This window comes from Bactrocera tryoni, chromosome 4 (genome assembly GCF_016617805.1).
Source record: "Bactrocera tryoni isolate S06 chromosome 4, CSIRO_BtryS06_freeze2, whole genome shotgun sequence".
NCBI classification, from domain to species: domain Eukaryota; kingdom Metazoa; phylum Arthropoda; class Insecta; order Diptera; family Tephritidae; genus Bactrocera; species Bactrocera tryoni.
This window is the reverse complement of record NC_052502.1, coordinates 2848026-2862388: the sequence shown is the minus strand read 5'-3', so window position 1 is coordinate 2862388 and position 14363 is coordinate 2848026. Positions and strand designations below refer to the sequence as shown.

At 40.9% G+C, this 14363-nt stretch overlaps 2 protein-coding genes across 3 annotated transcripts; one reads left to right on the top strand and one right to left on the bottom strand.

Moving 5' to 3' along the window:
* The first annotated feature begins 9802 nt into the window (after positions 1-9802).
* On the top strand, positions 9803-11091 carry LOC120776034. Of its 2 annotated transcripts, XM_040106479.1 has the most exons (5): positions 9803-9997; positions 10054-10344; positions 10400-10585; positions 10651-10815; positions 10883-11091. In XM_040106479.1, the coding sequence occupies exons 2-5, from the start codon at positions 10276-10278 to the stop codon at positions 11030-11032; spliced, it is 570 nt and encodes a 189-aa protein (XP_039962413.1). In that variant the 5' UTR covers positions 9803-9997; positions 10054-10275; the 3' UTR covers positions 11033-11091. The 2 variants fall into 2 exon arrangements, with proteins under 2 accessions (XP_039962413.1, XP_039962412.1); XM_040106478.1 differs by having other exon boundaries at positions 9803-10344.
* On the bottom strand, positions 11040-12412 carry LOC120776033 (ADP-ribosylation factor-like protein 13B). Its single transcript, XM_040106477.1, has 4 exons — positions 12229-12412; positions 11576-12158; positions 11406-11507; positions 11040-11339 (listed from the first exon to the last, which is right to left on the bottom strand). Exons 1-4 carry the CDS (start codon positions 12273-12275, stop codon positions 11181-11183), a joined length of 891 nt encoding a protein of 296 aa, XP_039962411.1. The 5' UTR covers positions 12276-12412; the 3' UTR covers positions 11040-11180.
* Between the last annotated feature and the right edge of the window lie 1951 nt (positions 12413-14363).

Below are 14363 nucleotides of genomic sequence, written 5' to 3'. Positions count from 1 at the left end.
GGGGAGGAGCTCATAGTTGATGATTCATTGGTAATTCCACCAAACATACAGAAAACCATTCTCGATAGTCCCTTCTGACTTGGCCACCGTTTGCACAGGCTCACCGCAATTCGACTATGACCGTTTTCGCTTGACGTTGTCGTAATTCACCCATTTTTCGTCATCAGTAACCATCCGGTTCAGAAATGTATCGATTTTGTTGCGATTCGTAGATAGAAATTTGGTATTTTGCGTTAGCAATATCGAACCTCTTTTATATCCAGCCTTATTTAAATGATACCAAACGGTTCATCGTACCATGCTTAGCTCCCGTAAAATCGAAACTATGCTGACATGACGAGTCGGGTCGGGTTTTACTATTTCCATTATTTTAACGATATTTTCGACAATTGGTCTTCTAGAGCATGATTATCGATGAGCATGGCATCGCTGAAATCAAAATTACGCATAATTGACTTCTACTGTTTCAGGACCATAAACACTTTCAAATTTTCAGCCACTTGGCACGAGTAATTTTTACGCGTGTTCAAACAATGTTGGAGGATGGAGTCATGTGTAGAAGTTCACGCAAGTGAGGAAAGTTCTCTGATCGCCATTCACTTGGGAGTGGCCAGAAATGATTCTTTTACACATGGCTCAAGCAGCTCACTACTTCCGGTCTTTGACCAAGTATCCTCTGGGTAGCCTAAGAATATCCGTTCGAAGGCGAGCTAAAGTGAGAAGGCGAAACATTCCCTCCATAGGGTTGTGCGCTGGGTTTGGGACCCGCCACGTAAAAAAAAACCCCCCCAGTGAAGAGCTATAACCAGCCTCGGATGAGAGACCCCCCTTTTGATGACGACCATGGCAAACGAAATAAGGACTACAAATTGAGGGCATGCACCTGGAATGTCCGGTCCCTTAATTGGGAAGGTGCCGCTGCCCAGCTGGTTGATGTCCTCGTAAAAACAAAGGCTGACATCACCGCCGTCCAAGAAATGCGATGGACGGGACAAGGACAGAGACGAGTAGGTCCTTGTGACGTTTACTACAGTGGCCATATAAAGGAGCGCAAGTTTGGTGTAGGATTCGTGGTGGGAGAGAGACTCCGTCGCCGAGTACTATCATTCACTCCGGTGAATGAACGTCTAGCCACAATCCGCATCAAAGCGTGGTTCTTCAACATATCGCTGATCTGCGCCCACGCCCCGACGGAAGAGAAGGACGATGTGACCAAAGATGCCTTTTATGAGTGCTTGGAGCGCACTTATGAAGGCTGCCCCCGCCACGATGTCAAAATCGTGCTTGGCGACTTTAACGCCAGGGTGGGCAAAGAAGGTGTCTTTGGCACTACTGTCGGTAAATTCGGCCTCCACGACGAAACATCCCCTAATGGGTTGAGGCTGATTGACTTCGCCGGGGCCCGAAATATGGTTATCTGTAGTACTAAATTCCAGCATAAGAAGATTCATCAAGCTACTTGGCTCTCCGGATCGAAAAACTACCAACCAGATCGATCATGTTGTGATAGACCGAAGATACGTCTCCAGTGTTTTAGATGTGTGTGCGCTCCGAGGTCCTAACATCGACTCGGACCACTATCTTGTTGCAGCTAAGATTCGCACTCGCCTCTGTGCAGCAAAAAACGCGCGCCACCAAACACAAGGAAGGTTCGGCGTCGAGAAGCTGGAATCACAACAGACAGCTGAACGATTTTCTACTCGGCTTGCACTCCTGCTCTCTGAGAGCACACGTCAACAACTCGGTATAAGGGAACTGTGAGACGGAATTTCAAACTCCTTACATACAGCTGCAACCGAAACCATTGGTTTTCGGAAAGTGAAAAAGAACAGCTGGTACGACGAGGAGTGCCGTGTCGCAGCGGAGAGAAAACAGGCTGCCTACCTCGCAACGTTACGATCGACCACTACACGTGCGGGATGGGATAGATACCGAGAGTTGAAGAGGGAAGCGAGACGCATTTGTAGACAGAAGAAGAAAGAGGCTGAAATGCGTGAGTACGAAGAGCTTGATAAGCTGGCCGACAGGGGTAATGCTCGAAAATTCTACGAAAAAATGCGGCGGCTTACGGAAGGTTTCAAGACCGGAGAGTACTCTTGTAGAACCCCCAAAGGTGATCTAGTCACTGATGCCCAGAGCATACTTAAATTATGGAGGGAACACTTCTCCAGCCTGCTGAATGGCAGTGAACGCACAACACCAGGAGAAGGAGAACCCGATACCTCAATCGATGACGATGGAGCAGATGTTCCATTACCCGACCATGAAGAAGTTCGAATAGCAATTGCCCGCCTGAAGAACAACAAAGCGGCAGGGGCCGACGGATTGCCGGCCGAGCTATTCAAACACGGCGGCGAAGAACTGATAAGGTGCATGCATCAGCTTCTTTGTAAAATATGGTCGGACGAAAGCATGCCCAACGATTGGAATTTAAGTGTGCTATGCCCAATCCATAAAAAAGGAGACCCCACAATCTGCGCCAACTACCGTGGGATTATCCTCCTCAACATCGCATATAAGGTTCTATCGAGCGTATTGTGTGAAAGATTAAAGCCTACCGTCAACAAACTGATTGGACCTTATCAGTGTGGCTTTAGACCTGGCAAATCAACAACCGACCAGATATTCACCATTCGCCAAATCTTGGAAAATATCCATGAAAAGAAAATCGACACAAACCACCTCTTCGTCGGTTTCAAAGCTGCTTTCGACAGCACGAAAAGGAGCTGCCTTTATGCCGCGATGTCTGAATTTGGTATCCCCGCAAAACTAATACGGCTGTGTAAACTGACGTTGAACAACACGAAAAGCTCCGTCAGGATCGGGAAGGACCTCTCCGAGCCGTTCGATACCAAACGAGGTTTCAGACAAGGCGATTCCCTATCGTGCGACTTTTTCAACCTGCTTTTGGAGAAAATAGTTCGAGCCGCAGAACTAAATAGAGAAGGTACCATCTTCTATAAGAGTGTACAGCTGCTGGCGTATGCCGATGATATTGATATCATCGGCCTCAACACCCGCGCCGTTAGTTCTGCTTTCTCCAGGCTGGACAAGGAAGCAAAACAAATGGGTCTGGCAGTGAACGAGGGCAAGACGAAATATCTCCTGTCATCAAACAAACAGTCGTCGCACTCGCGACTTGGCACTCACGTCACTGTTAACAGTCATAACTTTGAAGTCGTAGATAATTTCGTCTATCTTGGAACCATCGTAAACACCACCAACAATGTCAGCCTAGAAATCCAACGCAGGATAACTCTTGCCAACAGTTGCTACTTCGGACTGAGTAGGCAATTGAGAAGCAAAGTCCTCTCTCGACAAACAAAAACCAAACTCTATAAGTCACTCATAATTCCCGTCCTGCTGTATGGTGCAGAGTCTTGGACGATGTCAACAATGGATGAGTCGACGTTGCGAGTTTTCGAGAGAAAAGTTATGCGAAAGATTTATGGTCCTTTGCGCGTTAGCGAATATCGCATTCGATGCAACGATGAGCTGTACGAGATATACGACGACATCGACATAGTTCAGCGAATTAAAAGACAGCGGCTACGCTAGCTAGGTCATGTTGTCCGGATGGACGAAAACACTCCAGCTCTGAAAATATTCGACGCAGTACCCGCCGGGGGAAGCAGAGGAAGAGGAAGACCTCCACTCCGTTGGAAAGACCAAGTGGAGAAGGACCTGGCTTCGCTTGGAATATCCAATTGGCACCACGTAGCGAAAAGAAGAAACGACTGGCGCGCTGTTGTTAACTCGGCTATAATCGCGTAAGCGGTTTCTACGCCAATTAAGAAGAAGAAGAAGTTCAAACAATGTTAGGCAATCTCAACACTTGTACAATGCGAGATACAGATGGATTAATCTATTAGAAAAATATCGGATTTCTTATTACTTGACGTAATATTTTTAATTTAGTCAAACATTCTTTTAAATACAACTCTTAGGAGAACAACACTTTAATGCCAAGCGCAGCGTCTTACAAGAGTACAAAAGTAATTTTTGTCACCGCACTAAACTCTATATGAAACAGCGGAACTTTTAACTTTTTAACTTGATTGTCTCATATTGACTCCACTAAAAGCATTTTTTGTTGCGATTCACAACTGCATTGGCATATATGTACTAGCATGCACTAGTATCTCACATATACACAGCACTAACCCTTGCGCACGCTAGCTTTGAGAGTTCATCCCCACAGTCCAATCTACTTCGATTCTCACTGGTTCCGGAAAGCTTGCCGTATTGCTTCACAGGTATCCATATTTGTGCCTGCGACTGTCACTTAAAACATTTAATCTTACAAATAAACTGCTTCATTAATGCTTTGGTAAGTAAGTGTCTTCTGATGCAAAGTTGCTTCTACCTGACTGAAGCTAAAGTTAAAACCAGACTTATTATAATATGTTATTTAAGTAGATGCAAAAGGATATTTTTTCCTGAATCGAATGTCTCTTTAAGTGGAAGAAAATTTGTGCAGAAATGCTTTCGTTTAAAAGAGAATTTAATTTCATTTGTTAGTCCTAGTTACAAGACTAGTGAGTTTGAGGCAGTCTACCTTGTGACACTGTTGGAGTGGTTGCTCACGTCCACTGTAATTTGGGTAACGTGTGAGGGTTTTTTGTTATGAAAATTGTTGACAAATTTTCAATTTTGCCTTCGAATCTCTCCAACAATAACACGGAAAGCTGGCCAAGCCAGCTAGAACGAGTTCAGCTGCTCCCATCGCCATCACTCACATCGCAAGCAGCGCTGCAGCGCCAGTGGCTGGCGAGCGACGCACTTTGAATTCAGAATTTGTGGATTTTCACGCGTTCGAGCGCGATCACTTAAGCTGGCAACACTCACTGTTGTTTTTGATTTTGTTGCTGAGCATTATTTTATTTATTTTATTTTTGTTCATTTTTACGGCAGACAGCCTACTTTTTATGCTCGCGAGGACCGGGATATACACACGGACACACACACGTGCATGCACATGCGAAAATTGAGTTTGCCTACAGTTTGTTGAAAATGCCCACTTTCGCGATGGAACAAGCAGTTTGGGGCAAGTGGCACTTGTAGTGCCGGCAATAACAATAAATGAAAAATGGAATACTTTTAGTTATGTGAGTGCAGAAATGCTAAAGCGTTCAAAGTTTCTATCAAAACTTGTGTGACATAATCCAATTTGCCGCATGCCTCTGCGGGTGAGGGCCGGCATCGCCCCATTGCATTGTTGCTGCTCTGGCAATTTCGCCATCGAATTTGACAAGCAGTACGTATGTGTATTTATTGTTGTTACGTTCGCTTTGCGTGCATTTTATTTGCAAAGTTGTTAAAAATGCAAAATTTGTTAAATTTGACAAAAATTTGGGGTTCTAAAGCATGCGGCGAGGTCTCCTTTTTAATTCCAGTCACATTTTTATTTTATGTTACATACATAGCTATAGATTGCCTAGAAATCATAACATACATTTTGCGCCCGATTTTGAGGTTTCGTATGTCATTGTCTGCTCCCTATCTCACTCAGTGTCTATAAAATTCTTTGAATGCATAGAATGATCACCAATAGAAATGTATAACGCACTTAAAGCACCACCTTCACCTGTTCGAAAGAAACCAAGATTTAGTTTTTTAGCTAAACGTAGATTGTTTTAAGGACGACTAAGTTGAGTTGTACCAAATATAATTGCTTGCTCAATAATTCAAGAGCTGTGTCAATCAGAACAAAAGCAAATAGTAAAGAACGAAACGGAAATCTTAATCTTTTGAACTTTCTTGCGTGGATAGGAGATTCTCTTTGGGAATGCATTCTCAAATATTAAGCTAAAAGTTTTGCCTATTGCATTCAATTGGCAGAATATATTGGTAAATATGACGGTTAATATAATTTATTGGTATTAAGTGAGCATGACCTTTTGGCTGACTGCAATCACTTTACAATTTCATACTCTTAGGTGCAGGCAGGTGCACTGAATGTAGATATCTTAGTACTTTAATTGTCAGTATATATATGTATACAAATGAAATTGTTTATTTTTAAATGGATCAAAGCTGCGAATTGAAGCCTGCGTGTTAATGATTGCACAGAAGCACCGACGGACTCTCTCTTTGTCAATTCGCAGTGTAATTCTTTCATATAGAATTACGGACTATTGGAATAACAGTTAAAAGTTTGTTATGCTAACCAGACTATGGATTAAGAGTCTGAGAAGTATTCTAGTGTCAGTATGATTGTAGATTGATTGTAATGATTACAGAGACTCAATTTGAAATAATTTCTTTGGAACAGTGCAGGTTACAGTTAAGACTAAAACCCATGGAACCATTATACAAGGCCTGTCGCAAAAGAAACAGGACTTAAAAAAAAAACAACAAAAAATTAATATTTTTCAAAAGTTATATTTTTTATTCAAAGTAGTTTCCTGTGCTTCGATACAGCGTTTAGCCCGGTCAATTAGCATTTCAAATGAGTGTTTAAGGTCATTTTTCGGAATGCTCTTGAGAATATCGGTCGTCGCCTTTTGGATAGCTGAAAAGTCCTGAAACCAGTGTCCTTTCATGGGCAAATTAAGTTTTCCAAATAGGTAAAAATCACAGGGTGCCAGATCAGGTGAGTAGGGTGAGTGATTAATGGTTAATATGGAGTTTTTTGTCAAAAAATCAGTGACAAGCGTCGACCGATGACACGGCGCATTATCGTGCAACAGGCGCCAGGACCTTGTCTCACGGTATTGAGGGTCGAGCACGACGAATGCGTGACAAAATACGCTTCATAACACCAAGGTAAAACACAACATTAATCGTTTAGCCAGGTGGGACGAACTCTCGGTGTACAATACCCTCGGAATCGTAAAAACAAATCAGCATTGTCTTTATTTTTGACTTCTGAAGACGACCGACCGATCGTTACAGAGGTCTCACGACCTTCTTGGAATCGCTTAAACCAATTTTTACGAAATGTCAACAAGAGATCAAACTTTTTATTTCATATACCCACCAATAAGTGGCTCCACCAGAAACAGTTATATTTAAAAAGTTCTGTTTCCTTTGCGACAGACCTTGTATAAGTACATATAATATTAGAAGGGTTTTAAGGTAACTTTTTTATAAAACAAAATCTACTATTAGCGAAGAAAACTGTGCAGATTGCATTTGACTTAAAACAAAGCGATATCGAGCCGAAAATGGGTGAAATATGGTAGCGATAGCGAAATAAGCCAGTTGAAAAACTGGTAGATTCCCATGATTATTTCAATGACATTCAAATATTGGCCATTACACTGAGATCTTTATTCATGTACCGTAATTGTTGTAAAACGCCAATTTAAAATTATTTGACGAGAGAAGTAGGCGAAAACAGAGTGAACTATATGCCTTACTCTCTTATATTGCAAAGCAAATCGCTTGTCGAAGCATTTATTTTGCGCTAAAATCGTGATAAGTAATTATCCTGCCTCCATTAAACTGTTTCACGTTGACTTGAGTCATTACGACGATGGAATCAATCGGCGAATCACCAGGAATCGATATTGCTTTAGTTAATCTGCGCTGTTTAACGTTGCTGCATGGTTGCGTACTGCGTCCCAGTCAAACCGGTTAACAAGCTAGTGTCACGATCCATAACCAGAAGGGCAACGAAAGTTCGTCGTTCATCGCTGTCTTGATTTACAGTTCTACAGCTGCTGAAGTGGATGCGCTTTTGCTTTCGTCGTTGCAAGCAACGTCAAATAAAATTGCATTTTTGCTTTTTCTGGTGAGTGCACTAACGTCGCCTCTACTTCTAAGATCCAAACAGTCCAGCTAGAGAGCAAACATATCTTAACACAATGCTATTTCCTTAGTTTCCGCGCATCATCAGCGCATCAAATTGGAAACCGCCGTCTCTTTTTTGGCGGGTAATTGATGCCTCGTGGCTCTGGCATCAGCAAGTCGAATGCGGAATAGAACTGAAAATTAGACTTGCGACAAAAAAAAAAAACGCAATCGAAATGGTAAATATACGTACATACAATCACAATAGTGTACTGTGAATGGCAGAAACCATGAAAAAACGGAAAAAGTGGGATGAGCTGTTAGAAGTTGTCGGTGCTGCAAATAAAGTGCCATTTATTTTCCGAATTATTCGAATTCACGGCTCGGTGATGATGCTGCGGCTTTGCCAAGGACTGAATTCCATTGACATAGCGAAAGTGCATTCAAGTAAGTTCTTTGCTATGCCGCCAAAGCCTGTCAATTGCAATGAAGCCTAGGCCTTCAACGCTAAATCGCAATTCAATCGATGTTCACCGATTATTGGTGCGCAGAAGAATTCTTCAAATGTACAAACATAAGAAATTAATTAAGATAAAGTGATAAAATTTGATTTTCATTACACAATGGTTTCTCTATTTTTATTTATGATTATTTGCTTCGGTTCGTCTTCAGTCCCCGGCATTAGCAAAATGTGGTTACAAATCAGTTGCTTGGACTTAGGCGCAGTAATTGCTCATTAATTGCAATTCTTGGGAGTCTCTTTGTTGTTTTAAAATAAGTACTTTAAACATAATGATTATTCAAGTGATTCCAAAGTAATGGTAATCTTCTGGTACGATTTATCACCGTGTGTGCAGATTTCTAATTAGTAAAATTTGGCTAATCGGGGTAACCTGCAAACAGAAAACATTGGATATGGCATTGTTGATATTTTGACTTACTGTCCTGCTGTTGGAACCTTTTCTATGGAAAGGTTTCGCGTATACTAGCTTGTCGTAGACACTAAGCGTGTATGATTGCTCAAGCATCAATCATAGCTTAATGCCATCAATCAACAGTGAGCTCTGGTGCCGCGTATGTTGCATAACGTAAAACCACTGCCAGCATGACGCGTGGTGGCACGTTTTACGTCTTCACCGCAATCATCGCCACATGTTATTCGTTTTTTCTTTGTTTTATAGGCGAAGGAGGGATGAAATGAGTTTGGGTGTAAAATGAAGATTTAATCATGTTTGGTGCCGCACCCTTTGCCTTCCGTTATAGTTGCGGTGTCAACGTCGTTCGGTACACTGTCTTCAGATTTCATCAGCGATCGCAATAATTTTTCCCGATATGTGGAATTGGGTGCAGGGGTAGTGTTGCTGTGTCGCGTGACAGACTATGACCGAGCATAGGGCTTGGAATTTATTGACGGATGGATAGATCGGTGACATATACGCGTTTACGTAGATGTATATATATATGTACACTTATGTATGTACACACTTAATTCTAAAATGCCCACATAATGAATGTGCCTACAATTAACGGTATTCAATTCTAAGTTGTTTCGAGATGTCTTAATACGCGTGGATGCACGAGCCGATGACCATCAAGCTCCCTCTATATTTTGCGCACTTTGATATAATATATTTACAGGTATTAATCAATCTATATACATCCGTATTATTAGATGAAGATAACAACCTGAGAATTTAAAGGTTGTGTTATTATCCTTGCTAATATTTCAAAGGCACAGCGCTTATAAAGCTCGCTTTTGAAAAGCTTTGGAGAGGCAAGTCATTTCCGCAGCTTTTTTTCGAAATGCTTTCATCGCGACTTTCCAAGAGATGGCGATGCCTCTGTAAGCCAAATAATGGGAACATTAAACTTGTAAAAAATGGTGCCGTATTATTGGCAGGGTGAAACTGAAAATAACTGCAGTTTTGGTTTTGGTTAGGGTTTGGTTTTAATATTTTTATGTATATTAAGGTGCGTGGATTTTCCGAAGAAAGTTTTACAAGGAAGACTTTTGCTGTTTTCAGGACCCAAGACAATGTGAAGCACTGAAGAAAGGGTATTGAAAAACCGAACAATCGCAATAATTGATGCTGTTTCCATAACAACTGTGTTGAACAAAAAGCCTTTTACCTTTCTAGCAGGGTTTGAACCTATAGGTATCGGATGGGTTCACATGAAAGAAGCGAAAAGTTAACCTGGTCGAATATTATTTAATAAGTGCATTTATGTTTAGAGTATCACGCTTGAACACTACCTATCTGTGAGTTAATAAATATTTTTGCGTGATTTGCTGTAATTTCAATAATGTTCGTGCAGTATCTTGTCATCTTGTTACATTGGCCATCGACAACAGAACATAACAGTAATTAATTAGCCAACTACGAGCTCACCATTCAGTGATGCTTGTAGATGCAAAGATAACTCAGGTATTCAGAAATTAAGCCGATGTTATATAAATGCTGATTACATGTACACACATATAATAAATTTCTATATAAGTTGGGGAGAAGTAGACACAAGTTCATAGTCTAGTTAAAAATGCTACCCAACTTACTGGAGCACATATTTTACTTCGCATCACTCTACGTACTTGTGGTCGTTGTTCAGGTTCATATATGACAAATCATCAGTTCGCAGGACTTTACTATGATCTTCTTTGCAGGCAGTTAAATATGACTTTGTCGTAGAAAACGAGGACGTGTTTACGCCATGCGAAGACTTTCCAGATAAATTCATAGATAAGTTCTTCGACATTTCTGGTTTATCCTTTGAGCGGGAAGCCGACCTTATAAAAGTCACCGGAGATGTCAAGCTGATCCATGAATTCGATAAAGCTATTCCTATTCAGGTAAGTTTCATGTTGCAGTATAAGTGTTTTGTATTTATAATGTGCTCTTCCATCGGATTGGGTAGCTTGATGCGCAGATATATAAGAGGTCGCGCGGAGAGTGGGTTGACACTATCTACAATATTCGCCGACCGGATTTTTGTCCGACGCTGTATAGTGAAAACGAGCTGTGGTTTATATTCACTAAAGTGGTGCCGGAGCAAGACCGCAAGTGTCCGCCGCAGCCTGGTGTAAGTTTGTGTGCAGTTCCTATGTGAGATATTGATTTTGACTCTTTATGAATTTAATTTTTCGCAGCTCACAATATCGTTCGACTCGCTGTTCGGTTTGTCGTATGATATATATGATCGCAGTGCTGAGGGCGAGTATAAGTTAAAAGTCATGATAGGCCAAGGAAAAGACATCATGTGCTTCGAAATTGAGTCGAGTGTCTACAAAAGTGATTGAATGTCTCTGTGTTTAGATGTTTGTATATAAAATTTATTGAATAAATTGATGCTAATAAAGGTCTTAAAAAATTTAATTCCTATTGGCAAAACACATCGGTGCTGATTCGTTCGCACTTTTCATCAAACTTCGGTCAGTACTTCATCTCTTAGATTGGCACATCACTTTTTTCGCCTTCCTCGAGCGATTTCGTTGCTAATTCTTCCATTTTTGACAATTGGCTGAACGAAGCCGCGTTTACTGTCGCTGGAGCTGTATGTGGTCGGATGCGTTTAGTTCGAAAAGGTGCGAAGGAACGGTACCATAACTGAGAACAGAAGACACTCATTTTAAGCAAATTCAAATTAAAATTGATCTTGTATGAATTGCTTACCTTCCTGCGCGCTGTGTTTTTCAGATGATACTGAAATTGGCGGTAACGCCCTTGTTTGATTCGTCCCTCGGTTATCAAGCGATTGAGTTGCTCCTGCCAAATCTTTTGAATTAACTTTACAATTAATTACAGTTCCTTTTATTCAACATATTTTCCCCATTAATATTTACCTTCATATTCGCGTCCGCTCTAAGGCGTGCTTGCAGTGAGTCCATATTGTCTATAATGTGTTTAACCAGCCATGCCACTCCGCCCCACATACTGCTTAAATCCAGGTTTTTACCTATGTAGCACACGTGAACGCTGCTGAGGTAATATTTTGCAAGTGCCTCTAGTTGAAAGGTGTTCTCAATATCATAAATTTGTACTCCCTCATCGGCGAGGTCGGCTTTTGTGGCTAGTAGTAAAAAGGGTTTCCCTCGTACGTGGGGATGCATTAGAGTACGCTGAAAACAGTCAAAGGAATTTCGCAACTCATTGTATGTGGCCGACATATCGAAGCAATATATGATTCCCATAGTTGTTAAAAAATAGTGATGCCATATTTTTTGCATGTCCGTGCTTCCACCCACCTCGGTGATGGACACTTGCCGCTCCGGAAGCTCCATCCTAAAATATTGCACTCCATTTGTGGGCTCATAAATTTGGCGGTGTTGACGACTCAATAGGTGGCCGACTTCAGTCTTGCCGCTGGCCATGGGTCCAAGTAACAGAAGCTTTATATGCCTTTCGGGAAGCGTGCCGACGGTGTTTCTGAAAATTAATAAATTTCTTGCTACTGACCTGTTGAAATCGATTATAGCTTCACGGCAACTTGGGATACCTGTTTCTTTGGCAGCAATTGCAAAGCTTAAACAATGATGCGCCCATTAATGTGGGAAAGTCCCAGAATATGCCCTTTTCCTTTAAACTGCGTTTTACATTACGTTCTAGCTGCACAAATTTCTTAAATCCTTCTCGTTCGTTGATTCATTATTTTTCTGGGAACGTTGTTTATTTGCTGTTAAATAGATAGCAAAAATGTTTGTTGCTATGCGACGAGCTATTGTGGCCAAACCAAACACAGTGTTGTATGCGTAAACTGAGGTATTGTTCTCAGCACTGGCAACGCTGGAAGCATTTTCCAGCTATATCACAATACATTTAAGCCTTCAATTATTTAACGTAAACATTCGGAATTTCTCACTTCTTTACAAAATGACTTATTTTGAACTTTAAGGTGGGAGTTTTTTGTGCTTTCGATCGGGTGTTCGCATATTTGAATAAACCATACTTCATTTGTTATTTCGACCTTGTGGTCAAACACTTCGATTTGGGCATTCGATTGCTAATTTCTACATGTGTGTCTGTCCACTGTCTTGTGTATTGCCATAAAACAAGCCGCCTTCACTAAAATTTGAGTAAAGTGTAAACGCTTGTTATGCTCACCTGAAACCACTTGTTCAACCACAAGTTGTTGCGACAAGCAACAACGATGGTGCACCGATGGTAGCAGCAGTTGTGTTTCTATAAAGGTGTAAGCGTATGTCTGATATAGTCAGCTCTCCTTCCTCCTGTTTATAGTTTCAAGTTTTATTACTCTTGCAACATGTTGTTTTAGAGTATAATATTTTTGTTCCCCTAACGGTTGGACTCTAGCTCTAGGTGATAGCTGAACAAGATAGTTATAGGGTTATATATATATATATAAATGATCAGGAATAACAGACGAATCCCGGTGACTGCCTATCTGTCCGTCCGTCTGTCCATCTGTGCAAGCTGTAACTTGAGTAAAAATTAAGGTAGCTTGATGATACTTGGTACACACGTTCCTTGGCAAAAAAAACGAGTCGCAGATGGGCTTAATCGGACCACTGCCACGCCCACAAATTGCCATTAACCGAATATATATAAAGTGCCATAATAAAGCACTAAATTAAAGTATGGAACTGTAATTTGGCACAGGAGATCGCAGTAGCAAGGTGCACCTGTGGGCAAAAAATTTTGAAAAAGTGGGCGAAGCCCCGGCCTCTAATAACTTTAAAGTACATGTGTCCTAAACCACTAAAGCTACAACAACCAAATTCGCTTAGCTCAAATATTGTAAACACTCCTATCGACAGTGTGAAAATGGAATCGGACGATAATCGAGCTCATTTCCCATATAACTGTTTTGTTAAAAACTACTTCAAGCGCGATAAAGCAGTAAATAAATAAGGCTTTAATGGAGTCGGAGTCAAAATTGCACTATGGGCGTGGCACCGCCACTTTTTGGTGAAATTTGATATGTTTCATTCCTCTGACATTTTCATAGTACAGAGTGAAAATGGGCGAAACGTTATAGTCCGTTACATGCCTATGCCATGCCTACATCCTATATATTTTAATACAATGTTAAATTCCATCTGATCTGAAATCAAGAAGCAAGTGATATAACGGGATAAAGCTTTGCACGAATAATGCCACTTTATGACCAAAGAGTGTAGAAATCAAGAATATGTCACTTTATGACAAAAAATTGTCTAAATCCAACAAAAACTGTGTAAGACTCTAGGTGCCGAATATTTGGACCCCAGTACCTACAGTTGACTTTTTACCGAAAATATTGGTGAATGTGTCAGATTTATTATTATTTGTTATGATAGTAGTTTGTTTGTGTGCTATAAATGGGTTGAGTCGCGCCAATACCTCCTTTAGTCCCCGCATACCTAATATAAAGATACCACATATATCGGTTAATATATAAAATGAGTTAATGAAATTGGGTGCGGTGAAGAACAGACAGCTCAACCCCTTATGTACAGGATGAATGCCGAAAAATAAAATATTTGATCGAAACGTTTTGACAGAAGTGCATTTTATCTCATTTGGTGAGAGAATCGTTTCAGCATTTTGACCAAGATTACTTCCTAAGAAACATTTCCAATGTTCGATAAACCGAAAATCATGGAATTTGAATCATGGGAGTTGGAAAGTCAC